Below are 18,486 nucleotides of genomic sequence, written 5' to 3'. Positions count from 1 at the left end.
CTACATTTCCAAAAAGTGGACTTCTGGGCATTATGCTTTTGGTAACAAGACTATAGAATGTTCTACATGAGAGTGGGGTTTTTCCTGTGTGAGTAGTTTAAGCTGTTTTAATTTTATCATGGAGCTGACTTTTGGAGAAAGAGAAACATTTTAACTGAAGTGTATCAATAAATATGAACCATCACCCCTTAGAAGTTCAGAATTTGCAGTGTTTATATATTTATAACAATACCCTTTTCCTTAAGAGCAAAACTAGGAGTCTTTCCAAGAATAGCAGTGTTATCAAACAGCCTCAATAAGAAGTCTATTCCAGCTTTGAAGTGAGTCCTTCCCATGGTCAGTGCTCCATGGAAAGAAACACTCCTTCAAAACTTGCCAACAAAGGTAATACCCACTACGGAAGCAAGAGCAGAAACAACTATTAACTGAAATTGTTTTCCCCAAGTTGCAAGGTCTGGCGGTCCATAGTCAAAGAGATTAATAATCCAAGAAGACTCTGCCTCCTGCATACTTTCCTCCTACACAGAATGCAGAAAAGGGCTAAGCTAGCATAGTGGTAGAATGCTTGTCTAGCACGTGTGAGGCAGTGGGATTTGTGCCCGGTACCCTCCAAAATCATATTTTAAAGTGGAAACAATGGCCTTGAATGGAGTAGGTATCTTGATGAGATCTCCCACGAAGATTCTCTCTGTCTTTTGTTGCTTTGAAAATTTATTTTAAGTATTTATATATAACTTGCTAGAGAAGAAAAAAATTGTAGAAAAACCCATGTGTAGCCACAGTGCAAGGCAAACTTCAAGGGCAAAGCAGCTTGCTCCTCGAAGGGTCCCATACTGGGCTTAATACTCCGCTGTTACTATCCTGAGATTCTTAATAGTTTTTTTTCAAAATGAGTACTTTTTTATTTTGTAATAGGTCTCCCAAATTGAATAGCTAGTACTGGCACTGAGGAATCTAAAACAAATGCTAACAATGGCATATGCCCTTCAGGTAGACACTGTAACCAGCAGCAAACAAGGCAGGACTCCATGTTGCTGCTGGAGCATACAATGAATGGTACTGTCAGTGAAACTATAGAGATCAGACAAGTGAAATTGTCCTGAAGGAAACAGTCAGGGGAGGCCTTGAGTGGAAGCTGTGATTTTTCTGGGGTTTGTAGGCTACATGGAGAACCCCAGGCCCAAGATGAGGCAGGGAAAGCATATTAGGCACCAAGACCACAGAGGCTAAGAGGTTCAGAGACATCTAAGACTAAACCACAAGGTCAGTGTGGCAGCATCCTAACCAAGGTGCTGGGAGGTTAAAAGAAGAATTGAGTTCAGATTATGGATGGTATGATAGTTTCTGTTAGGCATTTTATACTGTATACTGTGGGTAATAGAAAACTACTAGAAGTCTTTTTATTATGAATTGGTTGGTTTTGATTTTTGCATAACAATGTGATTGTTCTTACACAGTATTGTGAGGAAAGACCTAAAGAAAGGTCTGAGCTAGTTTTGATGGAAATGAAACTTGCCAAAGAGTAATTTCATAGGATGTGGCGGCTGCTTAGGTATCAATTGAGCATGAACTATATGGCAGATACTGATTTAAAAATGCCACTGTCTTTAATGGCTTTTAGAGCTTAATCTGGAGGTACAAAGTAGGCTATGTGTACTCAAATATACTTATGGGAACTCACAGGAGGGTCCCTGCCCTACAGCTGCTGGTAGGAAAGGTCTACTAGACTGTCATCATCTAATTGAGAACTAGACGATAAGCAGGAATCAATGAGGTACCTGACTCAGTTCCCCTTTATCTTACCAGCAAGTAGACCATGTCTGAGTTCTTCCAGCAGCTGCTGCTAACATACTTCCTGGATTCCCATCTTTGGAGACTTCCCCACAGGCAAACAGAAAATCACTCCACGTACTCAGCTCTCTGGAGCTGACTATCATGGATGGATAAAAACAGCCTACTCCCTTGCCTCAAGACAGAAGCAGATTGTTAGGGTACTTTGTGCCTATTAGCATCCCTCAGAATGAGAATGAGGCTAGTCTCCATGGAAGCCACTTCTCTGGCTTTTCTTAGTTTCTCTCCTACGACCCTTGGCCCAGTAGGTTCCCCTGAGAGTATGCTTTGCTTCCAGACATGCACGAAAGAGAGTTAGGTGGGAAGTGTTTAGCCAAGGAAAGCTAAAGGATTCCCTGCTATACAGGTACCTTAGCAAGATCCAGAAAGCCCTTTATGATCAACATCCTGCTCTGTTTGCTAGTTTCTTCATTCTCCGACTGAATCTTTTCACTCCCATAAAACCAAACTGTCTGCGATGCTTCCATGCTTCTGAGTGTCTGTTATTCTTGGAAGAAGCCTCCTGTTTCTCTTGGCACAACTCAGCTCAGGAATCACTTTCTTTAGGAAGCCTTCACTGAATCTGGAGGCAGCATGAGACATCTCTTTTCTTGGATCCTATCACACTCTATATATAATGTAACACTTATACATAACTAAATTAAAACGATCTGTTTCCATTCCCCTACTAGAAGACAAACCACCAGAGGGCAGGAATTTTATCACATTCCTTTCTTTTCTCCTCATCTGTGGTGTGGTGTTTTTGTCACCAAATAATTCCACAAATGTCTGTTGTCTCTGTGATACCTCATTTATCACCTTAACACAGTGGTTCTCAAACCCTTCACAGGGGATGCATATCAAATATCTACATTACCATTTATAACAGTAGCAAAATTACAATTATGGAGTAGCAACAAAATAATTTCATGACTGGGGTCACCACAATGTGAAGAAGTGTATTAAAGGGTCACAGCACTAGGAAGGTTGAGAACCACTGACTGCTCTAGCAGAAGCTGGCACTGGAAGCAGAACAAAGATGTAAAAAAAAAAAATAGACTGAGATGGTTTAATTGCTATACCAACCTCTTAGCCCCAGACAGTTACAAGCTACGGATGATCCTATGGTTCTGGCCAGAGTAAAAAGTCCTCTCCTTGAAGCCTGGATCACAGATTGATGTATGTGTAGGGGCCTTGAAAATGTTCTAAATTTGCAAGCCCCTATTCTGGCCTAATGGAAACCATCCCAACACTTCTAACTCTTAAAGGAAAGGATGTCATGTTTCTTTGTAATGGGAACTAGCACAACTTTTTCCTGGGATCACTAATTAGTATTCAATGATATGAAACACAGGTCAGTGATAGTACATGCCTTTGCCAAATACAACCAAGAGATTCAATTATAATTTAATAAAGATGGTTTGGGGAGACTAAATCTTTGAAATGTGGGACCTCCAGAGACTTGTGACAGGTAGAATACACTGTTTCAACATACTGGAGCATCAGCACCCAGATTCGTGCTCAGATGTGTAATTTTGCTGAGTCATCACAAAACTTAGTTTTCCCAGCCTGTGCTTTAGGAGCTTTGCTCTTTATTCAAAGTCCCCTATGCAAGAGCCTTTGTGGAACGAATTTTCAAAAGTGCTCACACCTCTGTTTCACACAGAGTAAAGGAAGTGCACTGTCAGTGTTACCAAAGTAATGATGTAACCTGATGCAGTCAGGGAGGTTATTTTAGCCACAGCATTTGTTTTAATGATTCTGCAAATGACTTCCATCCTGTATTTCAGAGTGATCAAGGTTATGAAGGGATCACATGAGCCTTCCTGCAATACTTTATTGTATTTAGGGAGACAAACCTATATGTCACTGTAGGTATTTATAAATGTGGGTGTTTATAAATGCACCTGAGATGTATCCCTAAGGAATGGCAAAGGTCCAGATGTAAAGATGTGCCAATGGTGACAAAAATACTCAGAGTCACTGTTCCACTTCAACATGCTCATTTCAGATGTTATAAAAAGTGACATTTCTCAAGGTCACTTAGCTGGTCAGTGCTAGAGCTACATTTAGACCCCAGGATTGTTCATCTACAGTCAAGAACTAGTTCTACAATACATTCATAATAACTGGGGCAGTCACTTCGAGAGCTGGGCTGAAAGAAAGCCAATAGGAAACTGAGGTGTGGATAAAGTAATATTAATGAAGCTCCACATTGTAGATTATCTCTGGCAGGTTTTTAATCACAGGAATGGTCTGTCATCCCAAACCATCTGTGCTGTTCATAAATCTCTTCTCAAAATTTTTTCTCAAACAAATGAAATTATTTTTCTAGGCCATTTCTTGTTGGATTTAGGGAGAAATTTATTGTAGTCAACTTCAGCGAGCTCTTGACTGTCTCTGACCGGCAATTACCAGTTTTATAATCACTCTTAGGTGAGGGTTGGGGTTAGCAGAAATAATGGATCTTATTTCGTTAGTAAATCAGTTTCTTCTTGATACTCCGGTGACTGCAAGAACTTAATGTCATTTGTTTTGTTTTGAAGCAATGTATTTATGTCACTCTTCTCAAAACACTTAGAATGAATGCTAAGGAGGATAAATAAAGTCTCCAGTGTCATGAATCCTATGCTGAAACAGATGGCATTTGGTATACAGAAAGGGGAGAATAGCAGCCATTTAAATACTTACTTCAATAACAGGCTCATCCACTCATCTTAGCAGATTATCTTTCTACTCTATTAGAGGCTTTTACTAGCACATTGAATCCTTTTAAAATATTCTATATTTAATTTGGGACATCTCCAAAATTCAAGAATCCAGAGACCATCACTGAGAATGATTAAGAGGAAGGAGAAATAGAAGGATTGAGCATAACAAGAAACTTAATTCCACGATGGTAAATAACTGATGTGGTTCTTTTTTTTCCATAAAAAGGTCAAAGCAAGAAGTAATGGGCACAAATTATCCCTGGCATCAGTTAGCTTGAACATAATGTACTATGTCCTGGTACTTTTTTTAAATACCCAGTTTGCCATTCCTTCCATAGTTAAATGTGGCAGGCAGAGAAAATATGGCAATGGACATTGACATATTATTCATCACCTCAAATTGTATAAGGAAAAAACAGACGTCTAGTTTGATTAAAGAACATTAATTAAAGGGAAAGGGAGGCAATAAAAATCAGGTAACAAGACAAAGATAAATCAAATGCAATCTAAAGCTGTGTTCTTCTGTTTGAAGCATAGCCCTGCTAACTAAACTCTTCCACAATCAAAAAATTTTAGAAGGTAAAAGTAATTATAAAGCATTATATACACGTGCAATTGCCACAGAACAAAATTAATAACTGTATTATCTGATATTTCATTCTCTTTGCCAATGAACTGAATTTATTTGTTTGAATTTAAGTTCTTTTCAATTATTCCTTCTCCAAAAGACTAGTTAGTAGTGTAATGGGATTTGAAAAGGTGGGATAGGGAGAGGTAGGCAATGAAGTCTGTCTAGTTTCAAGGCTCAATTTCAGAATTCAATGGGGGGATGGATTCTCATTTCTCTAGACATTTCATTAGTTATTACTGGAAATGCCCAATTGAAAAAGAATTCCAAAACCATGTGTCTCAAACTTAAAGATTAACACAGTTTTCATAAGGATACTGATCAATATACATTGTGATTCACTGGGTTGTATGGGGCCTGAGATTAGAAATTTACAACAAGCTGATACTATGTCAGGGGCCACCAAATAAATGATCAGACTGGGTATGCGTACCTTCCAATGTAGCTAACAAGATTTTGAAATGTAGCATTTGATTAGAATGTTATGTAAGTGTAAAATACACACTGAATTGTAAAGATTCTGATATTTGAAAGACTATATACTATCATTTTTTAGTGCGCTGGAATGAACCAGGTCCCCTGTGTTGCGCAAGCAAATCCTCTGCCAGCAGTGCTTTTTGTCCCTATCCCACAATCATTTTTAAATCAGTAACCTATTGAAATAATAATATTTGAGTTATACTTTATTAAAATGAATTCTACCCATTTCTTTTTGCTTTTGAATATGAGGCTACTGATTCTTTTTGTGCATGTATTCTGGGAATCAAACCCAGAATTCTGAGCATATTAATCACTCACTCTACCACTCAGAAACCCTGAAAGTTTGGACTACATATGTGATTCACATTACATTTTGAAGGAGTGCTTGTTTACCATTATGGATAGAGAGAGAGATTTTTGAAACCTATGGAACAGTTTTCAGAAGTCCTTTAAAAATCAACATATTTTTTTTAGTTTTCAAAATTTTCAACTTGATAGCTATGACCTAGGTGGAGAAATACCCTCAAATCTCAGAAAAATGAACTCCCTTTGTGTAAGCTACATGCAAGGCCCTGTTTTCAGACAACAGTGTGTGGAGACCTGGAGCACCGTGGCACCAGTGGACCAGCTCGTTCTCTCTCTCGATGGTCTCTCCGAGCTCAGGAGGCCAGTTGCAATTCTGTTCCTGTTCCATGAGGAAGTCCACACTCTGCCACACCAGCTCCCTATCTGAAGGCTTGAGATGTTCGTGGTAAGAAAGAAGCATCTGGAGAATGGATGACAGGCCATGAGCTGCCCCTGTGTGAACAAAGCAAGCATCATTTATCTACCAAGAGAAGGGAGGTAGTTTAATCTAGTGAAAAGAAAATAATGAGATTTGTTTTGTATTTAAATACTACTTAAAAGTACATACAATATTATAACAATGGAGTTGCTAAAATATTAAACCACCAGCAAAGTACAGCTTGCAGCCCAAATCTGGCTCACTACTTTTATAAATAAAGTTTTATTGGAACATAGCTAAACTCATCCATTTGCATGTTGTTCTCTGCTTCCTTCATGTCATACAGCAGACTTGTATTTACGACTGAAACCATATGGACCATAAACCCTAAATAAAACTGTTAAGCTCTTCATAGAAAATTTGATTTTATGAAAATGTTCCCAAAGTACTTGAAAACAATTTTGTCTAGATATCTTAACAATTCAATCTATTCACACTTTGAAAAGATAATAAATTATCTATCAATTTTTGTTCTCAAATGCTTTAAAATATCTCTTGTTCATGAATAATGATAGCCTAAGAGCAGTGGTTCTCATCCTCCATGCACCAGATGCTTTAGGTGCTAAGGATAGAAGAGTAAACAAAACAGAAAAAAAAGTTCCTTTCTCTTGGCATCAATTCATTTAAATCTTCACAATGAATACCTGTGTTTTGGACATTATCTCACTGTGGAGATACAAAGATGAATATGAGTTTGCCCATATTCTTGAAGAGACCTCCCCATTCAGTTCAGAAAGTGAGCCATATTTGAAAAACTATTAGAACATAAGTGAAGTACTCTATAATAGATGTGTAGCAGGAGTATGATGAGTGAGTCTATGTGGCAACTTAATTGGGCAATACGTTGTCCAGAGATTTTGTTGAATATTATTTCTAAGTACATCTTTTTGAGTCTTCTTCTTCTTCCTTATCTCATTTCTCCACTTCCCTCGCAATGCTTTCTAGGATCACATTTCAAATAGATTTTTATACTCTAATCCTGTTTCAACGTCTGATCCTACAAAGACTTAGAAAAGAATACAAAATTTCTTGGAGAAAACTCTCACTAATGTTGCTCATTAGCCATTCATCCATTCATTAAATGCAGCCTCTGTGGCAAAGGTCCAAGGATCACAAAGCTAAATGGATGAATCCCCATCCTGAATGTGCACAAAACCGGACAGGGCAGTTGAACAAGTGAGTCACAAATTATAATAAGCTACAATGAGGACTCCATTAACAGTGTGGGCATGATGCCATGATGTCACCCTATTTGCTCCAGGGGAAAATACCTGAAACACGTTAATGATTCTCAAGATAGCCTTCAACTACCTTTTTCCCTAAGACATAGAACGTGTCTCAGTATATCTCATAAGATTTGCACCGAGTTTTGAAGTCTGGGTATTACAAGTAGATGAAAGGCTTGTGGGAAATGAAATATTCTAGGTAAAAGGAACATAACTAATAGTTTAAAGGTAAGAGGTCACTTTGTGTGTGGAAACCTACAGTAGACAGAATCTAGAGGAAAGAGACTCAGTTTAAGTGTGACTTTCAAAGGACATTACAAATCTTGCTCAGGAGTGTAAGGACCCAAACTGGGAGGAACTCACTTTTTTTTACATGAATCAGAGCTCAAAGTTCGACACTGTAGTTCAGTTGCCTGTTAGGAATCTGCTAACACTTAAAAACTTACCAAATTGATCTTATTCCCCTATTCAAAAACATTACTTAAAATCAATGTGACAATTGATCATCATATCTCAAGAAATTAAGCCATGCATGATGATATATGCCCATAGTTCCAGTTCCTCAGGAAGCTAATGCAGGATATCTGTTTGAGCCCAGTAGTTCAAGGGCAACCTAGGCAATGTATTGAGACTTCTATCTCAAATAAATAAATGGGTGACAATAAAAGTTTTAGTCTTTTGTGAACATAAATGTTAAAATGCTTATATTACTGTCATTCACACTTTGAAAAGATAATAAATTATATCTCAATTTTTGTTCTCAAATGCTTTAAAATATCTCTTGTTCATGAATAATGATAGCCTAAGAATAGTGGTTCTCAACCTTTCTAATGCTGAGACCCTTTAATACAGTTCCTCATGTTGTGGTGACCCCCAACCATAAAATTATTTTCATTGCTACATTGTAACTATCATTTTGCTACTGTTATGAATCATGCTATAAATATTTTCTATGTAGTTTATCTGATATATGACCACTGTGAAAGGGTCAGTAGACCCCCAAAGGGGTCGTGACCCACAGGTTGAGAATCACTGGTGTATAGCAAACTGAAAGCATTTGTTGTTTACTCACTGTTACCATTAGAGACTCTGCAGCCTAGAGGCATGTGCCACTCACCCAAGTATTCAGTTCCATAGTAAGAATACATCAGGGGGAATGGTTTTCTCTTCTTCAGAGCGTACTGCTTCCCAGAGTCCAGAATTGCCTGGCATATTGATTTAATTTGTGCTGGGGTCAGTACCTGAATAAAGAAAGATCAAAAAGTGAGGGTCAAAGCAGGACTTCTATTTCCGTCCCCTCAGACATTAAATCACAGGGCTTTAAAAGGCTATCCTCTATGTAAAAATTTAGCCAACGAAACTTCCCTCATGTTTTGCCACAGTTCTCTTTGTTTTGATTCAAGTTTATCTATCCTAATTCAGAACATTTAAATAGATACTTTTGCTCTGACAGGTTGTTGTAAAATGCAAGGACCACCATATACATGGTCTATCATTAATCCTTGTCATGAGAACAAGAATTTGCTGGGGAAGGAACAAATGGTGATGCTAATGGATGGTGCTTAACAAAGAACTATAACTTACCAAAGCTACTATGTGCTAGAGGTCTGGCCCAGACAGCAAGCCTTTAGTTTGAGGCATTTAGGCTGTGCTTACAAAGCCATGGCTCTACAACAAGCTCCTGTGTGACAAATTTAGAGCAGCCAAGTCCAGTTGTGCCAAGACAAAAATCACTTACACACCAAAATGACTCTGACTAGAGGAAGGCTGAGATCAAGGACTTGTGGCCTTTCACGGTTTTATCAGTCTGTGCATAATCAGTTTTCGGATTATGAAGGGAGATTGGAAGGTTTTCAAGCATCCAAAGCACAAGGGAGTCAGTTAATATTTTCCTCTGTTTTGCACTATGCTCTGTGACCTGTCTCCCCTCAGGGGCCAACTGGATGCTTCCTTTGGTTGGTTTCCTCTAACACCAGACTTCCTGTTATGATGACACTTACCCTCTTGCTGTCTTAGTTCTGTATCTCACTAGGCTATCAGTCCCTTAAGAGCAAAGGCTCTGACATTTCATCATTTTGAATCTCTGGTGCCTAACACAAAAACTGAGATTGAGGGTAAGAGATGAGTAAGTTCTAGATAAAGTATAAAAAATCAGAGCCCTCCTTCCTTTACCCCATCCTTGATTCCCTCCCTCTTCCCCTTCTTTTCACTATTATTTCTTAAGCATGTACTCCATTCCATGCAAGCTTATTATAGGTGCTGGCACTAAGACTGTGAACACGATAGGCATGGCACTTGCTCTGGGGACATCAAGCTTCCAAAAAGGCAAATATTAATAGAAAAGTACTTGTTAGGTTGCCCAGGAAAAAGTTATCTACAGTCTAGCCTGACTGAGTGTATCTAGGATCAAAAAAAAAGCTCACTGAATTTTGGTCTCTCTCTTAAAGACACATACATATCATTTATCTATATCTGCCATTACACTAACCAATTATTTTTAAAATAAAACACTAATGATCTAAGTCATAACTTCCCTCTCTTTTACCTAATATTAGTAAAATAAAGTACAATCCAGTTTCTGGGTTCCTCAAATCTAGGACTTACTTAGGAAAACAATTACTTAAAGAGGAAACCATTGTGAGTAGAGCACATATCCTGTAACCCAAGCACTTGGGAGGCCGAGTCAGGAGAATCTCAAGTTCTTGGTTTGCCTGATCTATATACTGATACCCCATTTCAAAACTGTCTATTCTTTAATTTACCAATTAACATTCATTGAGTTACTATTCTAGTAAGGCCCTCACTAGATATCATGTGGAGATTCTTGAAAGCATGAAACATGTTTTGCCCTATAGGGAATTTACTATCTGCCAACGGAGATGAGATTCATGAACCTAGAGATGGAAAGAAACATGGACGATGAAGTGCTGCTCAGCTTCCCCAAGGTTTTACTCTATCCTCAGTTCTACTTGCCCAGAAACAATGACATCATGGCTTTCAGTTTCCATCTTCCTTTTACCAGCCACCTGTCTTTGTCTCTTGGGTTTATTTCTCTTTTCTTCCTGCCCACAAAAACTCCATCTTCCTATGTATCGTCACATCCACAGCATATTTCTCCTAAGTGATTTTCCAGCTCCACTTATGGAAGTTGTAGCTCCCCAAATGCATCTGCCATATGAAAACACTCTCTTTTCTTTAGTAAGAGCAAGTGATTTTATACCGAATCTTACTGTTTAAAGTCTTACATCATTAATCTCAAATCAGCTCCTCCATCCTGTTTCTCTATCAGAAACTTGCCAAGATCCTTGGATGGTTTGGACCTAATATGATTCTATGCTGGTTCCATCCAACTTCTATTTTCCTAGGAATATTTTGTTCCTTGGCTATCCACAGGTCTTATCTGTCCTGTATTGATTCTGAGTCCGCGTGACAGACAATTTTTGTGGTAGATAATGGCCACCGAATTACTAAATTACTACAATTTTCCTGTTTGCTTTTCATATTCAGAACTGAAAACTGTCTGAATCTTTCCTCGGTTGAACATGTATTCTTATTTTCCTGTTTGTTTTGAAGCCAGAAAAAAAAAAAAGCTTGTCCTGTGCGTGGTGCCCTCCCCCATTCTTTTCATCCCACCGTTCAAGATAGGGGATGAATTTATAAAATATTCTTTCAAAACCTTGCCTGGTCATGCATCATATCTGGGCGGTTTCTTCTTATCTCACAGAAACACCATGAAAAACAAAGAGAACAGCGGTGCTTGCTCAGCTGGATAGAGAGTAGTTATGCGTGCAGTTCTTTATCTCTGGGAACAGACAAGACCTACCCTTGAGTTTATTGATCAGCAAATAAAAACTGAAAATAGTCCTCTCTAAAAGCCTGTGTGTGGGAAGGAATATTGAGAAAGAATGTGCCCCTCTCTCCCCTCCCTCCCCCTCCCCTCCAACAAACAGCACAGAACAAAAGTGTGCGGATGTAGGGGTTGAGTCTTAAGGGTAAGGGCTGGGTTTTGCTCCCTGTGTGTCTGCTTTCTCAAACATCCCTTCATTTCCTGTCTCAAGCACTCAGGAAGGTGACAGAGCTTGTGCACTCCCTCTGAGGAGATGCCCCCAGGGTACACTCAGATATCCTGGAATGAGAAAGCAGCATTTCCAATGTGGAAAGCAACAGGAAGCTACAGAGGAGCTTGCTGCCTTCTCCTATATTCTTAACACTGAAGGCTTAAGGCTGTGTTGACACTTTGGATTAATTAGGGTTTTCTGTTAACCTCCTTTGCCTATGCTGAAATAAAATAAAGATATCTCAAAAATGCAGAAGCAGGTCTGTGGTGGTTTGCTTTAAATAGTTCCATTAGTTAACCGATTCCCTTCACTGACCCTGTAACATATTCTTATTAGGCTGGCCTCTGAGTATGAAGACATGAAAGAGCAATAAACAAATGATGTTTCTTGGTCCTGCCTGAAGGTCCTGCCTGAACCACATCCGTGCAGAAATGACCTTCATTAAGAAATGAATAACATGGACTAGGCTGCAAGATACTAGCCCCACACCACAGACTCTGTCCTGGCACACAGCCCCTATGAAAGAGAAATCTTTGCTAGCTGGATTTCTTTGTCTGGACATCAAATACCATTGGCCCTTCCCCCATCGGCAGTAGTTGAATTTACAGATAGCAGTGAAATCCTAGGTCTACTGGTGTGCTAAGGCATTTGAAATGCATATTCTAGAAGAAATGAAGCTGTCAGCATTCACAGTTGATGCTGACAGCAGGTCAGGTGGTAGAGATGGACCCCAGAACAGCTGAGATTTAGTGGAAACATACGAAAACTATGGGGGAGAAGACTGTGTAAGCCACCCCAGCCAGACAGTGTAAGGAGGCAGGGGTGATATAGCAGCAGAAACAATTATGTGGAAAGGAACTTAGAGAAAGGGAGCGGGTCCCCTAGCTCTTAATTCATGACAGTTAAAGGAAATACCCTTTAGGGCATCCTGCCAAGTTGTTACACAGCACACTCTCATCTGTCCTCCCAACTTGAGTTATTTTAGAGCTCTTCAGGCTTGATGCCCCTCCTCCCCTCAGCAACCCTAACTGGAACAGCATGGACATAAAGCTAACGTTTCTCTAGTCACATCTCTATCCTCCACATAAACATAGCAGTTCTGCTACATATAAGTCTAAATCTTCCCAGACAAAACCAATAATGATGCCTGAATCTAAGGCACACAGCAAAGACTTCAGCCCGTGGGTGCTGAGAGCAACAATTAATAAATGGGACCTCCTGAAACTGAGAAGCTTTTGTAGGGCAAAGGACACTGTAAATAAGACAAAATGACAGCCTACAGAATGGGAAAAGATCTTCACCAACCCCACATCTGGCAGAGAGCTGATATCCAAAATACATAAAGAACTCAAGAAACCAAAATACCAAATAATCCAATTTAAAAATGGGGTACAAAGCTAAGCAGAAAATTCTCAACAGGTGAATCTCAAATGGCCTAAAGACACTTAAAGAAATGTTCAACATCCTTAGCCATTGGGGAAATGCAAATCAAAACAACTCTGAGATTCCATCTTACACCTGTCAGAATAACTAAGATCAAAAACCCTGATGACAGCCTATGCTGGAGAAGATGTGGAATAAGAGGAACACTCCTCTGTTGCTGGTGGAAATGCAAACTTGTGCAGCCAGTTTGGAAATCAGTATGGTGGTTTCTCAGAAAACTGGGAATCAAGCTACCTCATAATCCAGCAACACCACTATTGAGCATATACCCAAAGGATGCACATTCACACCACAAGGACATTTGCTCAACTATGTTCATAGCAACATTATTCGTAATAGCCAGAAACTGGAAACAACCTAGATGCCCCTCAACAAAGAATGGATAAAGAAAATGTAGTACATTTACACAATTTTACTTAGCTGTAAAAAAAAAAAAAAAAAACAATGACATCATGAAATTTGCAGGAAAATGGATGGAACTAGAAAAAACCATCCTGAGTGAGGTAACCCAGACCCAGAAAGACAAACATGGTATGTACTCACTCATAAGTGGATATTAGAAGTAAAGCAAAGGATAACCAGGCTACAGTTCACAACACCAGAGAAACTAGATAACAAGGGGGACCCTAAGAAAGACATGCATGCCCCCCCCAAGAACAGGAAATAGATCAGATCTCCAGAGTAAAATGGGAGTGTCAAGGAGGAAGTAAGGAGAGGTGGGAGGGGAACATGAGGTAACAGGATGGTAGAGTTGAGGGAGGGACAGAGAGGGAGAGCAAGGAAAGAGATATCTTTTTTTAAAATAATTTAATTTAATTTTACATATCAGCCATGGGTTCCCCTGTCCTCCCACCTCCCGCCCCCACTCCCACCTTCCCTCCAGCCCCTCCCCTCCATTCCCATCACCTCCAGGGCCAAGACTCCCCTGGGGATTCATTTAAACCTGGTGGATTCAGTACAGGCAGGGCCAGTCTCCTCCTCTCAGGCAGAGCAAAGTGTCCCTGTGTAAGCCCAAGGTTCCAAACAGCCAGCTCATGCTCTAAGGACAGGTCCCGGTCCCACTGCCTGGATGTCTCCCAAACAGTTCAAGCTATTCAACTGTCTCACTTATCCAGAGGGCCTAATCCAGTTGGGGGTTCCTTAGCTTTTGGTTCATAGTTCATGTGTTTCAATTAGTTTGTCCCTGTGCTTTGTCCAATCTTGGTCTCAACAATTCTTGCTCATACAATTCCTCCTCTTTCTCGCCAATTGGACTCCTGGAGCTCCACCTCTCTCCCAAGACCCAGCTATACCACTCTTGGGCATATACCCAAGGAATGCTCAATCATACCACAAGGGCATTTGCTCAGCTATGTTCATATCAGCATTGTTTGTAATAGCCAGAACCTGGAAACAACCTAGATGCCCTTCAACTGAAGAATGGATAAAGAAAATGTGGTACATATACAATGGAGTACTACTCAGCAGAGAAAAACAATGACATCATGAGGTTTGCAGGCAAATGGATGGATCTAGAAAAAAATCATCCTGAGTGAGGTAACCCAGACTCAGAAGGACAAACATGGTATGTACTCACTCATAGGAGGATACTAGATGTAAAACAAAGATGACTAGACTACTACACAACTCCAGGGAGGCTACCTAGAAAACGGGACCCTAAGAAAGACACAGGGATTGCCCAATGACAGAGAAATAGATGAGATCTACATGAACAACCTGGACGTGAGTAGGGATACTGAAAGGCAAGGTTTGAGGGAAAGAAAGCTTAGGGGAGCAGGAGATCCCAGCTGGATCAAGAACAGAGAGGGAGAACAAGGAATAACAGACCATGATAAATGAAGACCACATGAGAATAGGAAGAAGCAAAGTGCTAGAGAGGTCCCCAGAAATCCACAAAGATACCTCCACTGTAGACTGTAGCAGGAATCTTAACAGGTCATATTAATAAAATCAAATCTGAGGCCAGTTATTGGGATGAATGCTGGAAGATCAGAGAGACAGAACAAGCCACAGCTACCTCACCTCACCAGTTCTTCAGCTGGTCTTATTTCCTCATACTGGAAGCTTCTGAGTCCTCATCCACATGAACCTCAGCTGAACTGTGCTAATCCAAAGCCTAAAAGCTTAACCAGCCAAATGCTAAACCAGCCAAATGCTGCTAGTTTCTGGTCTTCACGCCTTATATATCTTTTTACTTTCTGCCCTCACTCCCTGGGATTAAAGTCTGGATTTCTGGGATTAAAGGCATGTGTTACCATGCCTGGCTGTTTCTAAATGTGGCCTTGAACTCAGAGATCCATAGGTATTTCTGTCTCTGGAATGCTAGTATTAAAGGCGTGTGCTACCACTGCCTATCCTCATGTTTAATATTGTGGCTGTCCTGTTCTCTGACCCCAGATAAGTTTATTAGCCTGTACAATATTTTTGGGAACACAATACCACAGTAGACTACTGGCAATGGTCGAGAGAAAGCCCGAACTGACCTAGTCTGGTGATCGGATGGCCAAACACCCTAATTGTCGTGCTAGAACTCTCATCCAATAACTGATGGAAGTGGATGCAGAGATCTACAGCCAAGCACTGGCCGGAGCTCCTGGAGTCCAGTTGAAGAGAGGGAAGAGGGATTATATGAGCAAAGGGGTCAAGATCTTAATGGGGAAACCCACAGAGACAGCTGACCTAAGCTCGTAGGAGCTCACGGACTCTAGGATGACAGCTTGGGAATCTGCATGGGACAGAACTAGGCCCTCCGAATGTGGGTGACAGTTGTGTGGCTTGGGCAGTTTGTGGGGCCACTGGCAGTGGGATCAGGATCTATCCCTAGTGCATGAGCTGCCTTTTGGAGCCCATTCCCTATGAAAGGATACCTGCTCAACCTTGATACAAGGGCTTGATCCTGTTTCAACTTGATATGCCAGACTTTGTTGACGCCCCATAGGAGGCCTTACCCTCTCTGAGGAGTGGGTAGGGAGCTGGGTAGGGAGGATGGTAGAGGGTAAGCAGGAGGAGGGGAAGGAGGGGGAACTGTGGTTGATATGTAAAATAGGAAAAAAAACCCTTTCAAATAAATTTTAAAATCTCTGAGATCTCAGACGCATCTGCTCCTCACAGTTTGATCCACGGACCAGAAGTCTTGCCATCATCTAAGAACTTTTAGAAATACAGAGTCCCAGGCTCTGGTCCAAAATCCATAGAATCAGAAATGGAATTTTGATCAGATCACCAGGTAGCATGAACTCACACTAAGGCTTGAGAAGCACAGGCTGCTCTAGATAATTATCTGTGAAATCTTAAAAGTCCCTGGTATTCGATGAAGACCTGATGATACTGTATATTTAAATTGCACTTTTTATAAGATCTTATTTATTTTTCATTTTATGTGCATGAGGAGAGTGTGCCTGAATGCATGTCTGTGATGCACCACATACATGCAGTGCCCAGGGAGGCCAGGATAGGGATGGGATCCCCAGGGCTGGAGTTCCAGACAGCTGTGAGCTGCCATGTGGGTGCTGGGAGTCAAAGCTGGGTCCTCTGGGAGGGCAGCCAGTTCTCTTAACTGCTGAGCCATCTCTCCAGGCCCTAGAACCCGCCTCTGAAACTGTAACTACCACATCTTTGGTTTCTGTACCAACAAAGGGAAATTGACACATTTCTGCAAACAAGTATTAAAGACAGGGTTTTAGAGTTCTTTTAGCAACTCTCTAGAAAGCTCCTTTCCTAGTCCACTTGGGGAATCAATCAAATTGGTAAGTTTTGATTTTATTATAGAGGGACAGCCAGAACTTTGTCTTAAACTTTAAGGCCAGGAAACAGAAAAGTCACCATGGAATTCTTCATTTCCTTCTTACATATTTTTGGTTTTGAGACATAGTCTATGTAGTCTTGGCTGGCACAAACTCACTATGTAGACCAGGATGGTCTTGAATTCATAGAGATCTGCCTGCCTCTCCCTCTGGAGTGCTGGAATTAAAGGTGTGTGCCCCTGTGCTAGGTTCCTACCTACACCTTTTTGTGTCAACCCTTAGAAAGGATACTATGGCCTCCTTTCACCCAACAAAACAGGGTTATTACAAGTAGTCAGGATGTGTACTCCCTCCCTACTGGTACTCAGGAACATGGCAGCTTCAAAGATGCGTCTCTTGTCTCAAGGTATGGTACCAGTAACAGAGATACCAACACATGGCATGTCTACTGACAGAGAACAAGACAATTCTGAGTTTCCAGGGGGTATCAGGGCAAAGTAGAATAGTATTCTATTTTCCATTTTAAACTTGTTTAAATTTAAACAATTTAAAATTACCAATCTAAATAATGTCAATTTAAAATGTTATGGAGGTTTTATATGAGAACAATATTCACACGGGATTGAATTTGTACTTTTGCTGTCTCTGGGGCTGTATTCCACTTGAGGTTCTCTGGGTTACTTAGAAAAGGCAGGCCTTTCATGAAATCTCTTTAGTGGGTGGATATTTACATAGGGCACCGAGAAGACAGAAACTTACAACAACAATATATACACAAGTCAACTTGAAGCTCTTGATGTAAAAATGGAGATTCTAAATCTGTCGGGTTTCAGGTGAAGCTGTGGTTCTCCATCTCTAACAATTGCCGGATGATGCCGAGGCTGGTGCTGGAGCCTCTGGACCACACCTGAAGTGGCAAAGAGGGATGAGAAGACAAAGGCTGGGGGATTTCTCTTAGGAAAAGGTGAGAAAACTAAAGGAAAGGAACTATAGGAAGTTTGAAAAACAGTCAGGGAAGCAAGAGAGAGTGCCAAGCATCATGTTCTACAATCCTTAGAATACTCAGAAAGAGGAGGTAACAATGGGACATTGTCTATCAATATGCTGCTTGCAGGAAAAACATGGCCAAATTTACAAACCCCAGTGGGGAGCTCTCTCAGCCAATGTGGCCAGGTTTGTTATTTTCTTAATTAGTCTCCAAATGGGGAGTGTGTGCTGGTGCAGAATGAGCAAGTTCCATCTGGTTTTCCTGATGCTCCCTGACTATTGTTATGCTGAGCAATGAGGAATGGGAGGCAGGTTGCTGGAGCAATGATTCTGATGATTCTTCTCCAGCCATTAGAGGAACTCAGCAGGGAATTTCAGTTGTAAACATTTGGTCCAATACCATTTCACTGTTGTTTCCATCCCTTTCTCATGTCAAGAAACAAGAGCCAACAAAACACTGAAAGCCAGGAAAGAAAAAAAAAAAAAAAAAACAGGTTTTACTTCATTTTTGTGGGCTGCTGACTTGAAAGACTCATTAGAGATCCTGGTCACACAGTCAGGATCCACTAGATTATTACTCAGAGCCTGAAGCGAAG

The 18,486-nt window shown here is 40.5% G+C and overlaps 1 protein-coding gene across 1 annotated transcript in view; it reads right to left on the bottom strand.

Annotated features, from left to right (window-relative positions):
* Lancl3 (LanC like 3) overlaps nt 1-18,486 on the bottom strand; it is a 107,303-nt gene that overhangs the window by 14,848 nt on the left and 73,969 nt on the right. Inside the window, exons 2-3 of the mRNA XM_036174906.1 lie at nt 8,777-8,900; nt 6,250-6,447 (exon numbers count right to left, since the gene is read on the bottom strand). Of these exons, the coding sequence (XP_036030799.1) occupies nt 6,250-6,447; nt 8,777-8,900 (322 nt within the window). The remainder of the gene's footprint in view (nt 1-6,249; nt 6,448-8,776; nt 8,901-18,486) is intronic.

Source organism: Onychomys torridus, chromosome X (genome assembly GCF_903995425.1).
Source record: "Onychomys torridus chromosome X, mOncTor1.1, whole genome shotgun sequence".
NCBI lineage: Eukaryota > Metazoa > Chordata > Mammalia > Rodentia > Cricetidae > Onychomys > Onychomys torridus.
Note: the sequence above shows the minus strand (reverse complement) of the source record. Positions and strands in the feature narration are given on the sequence as shown.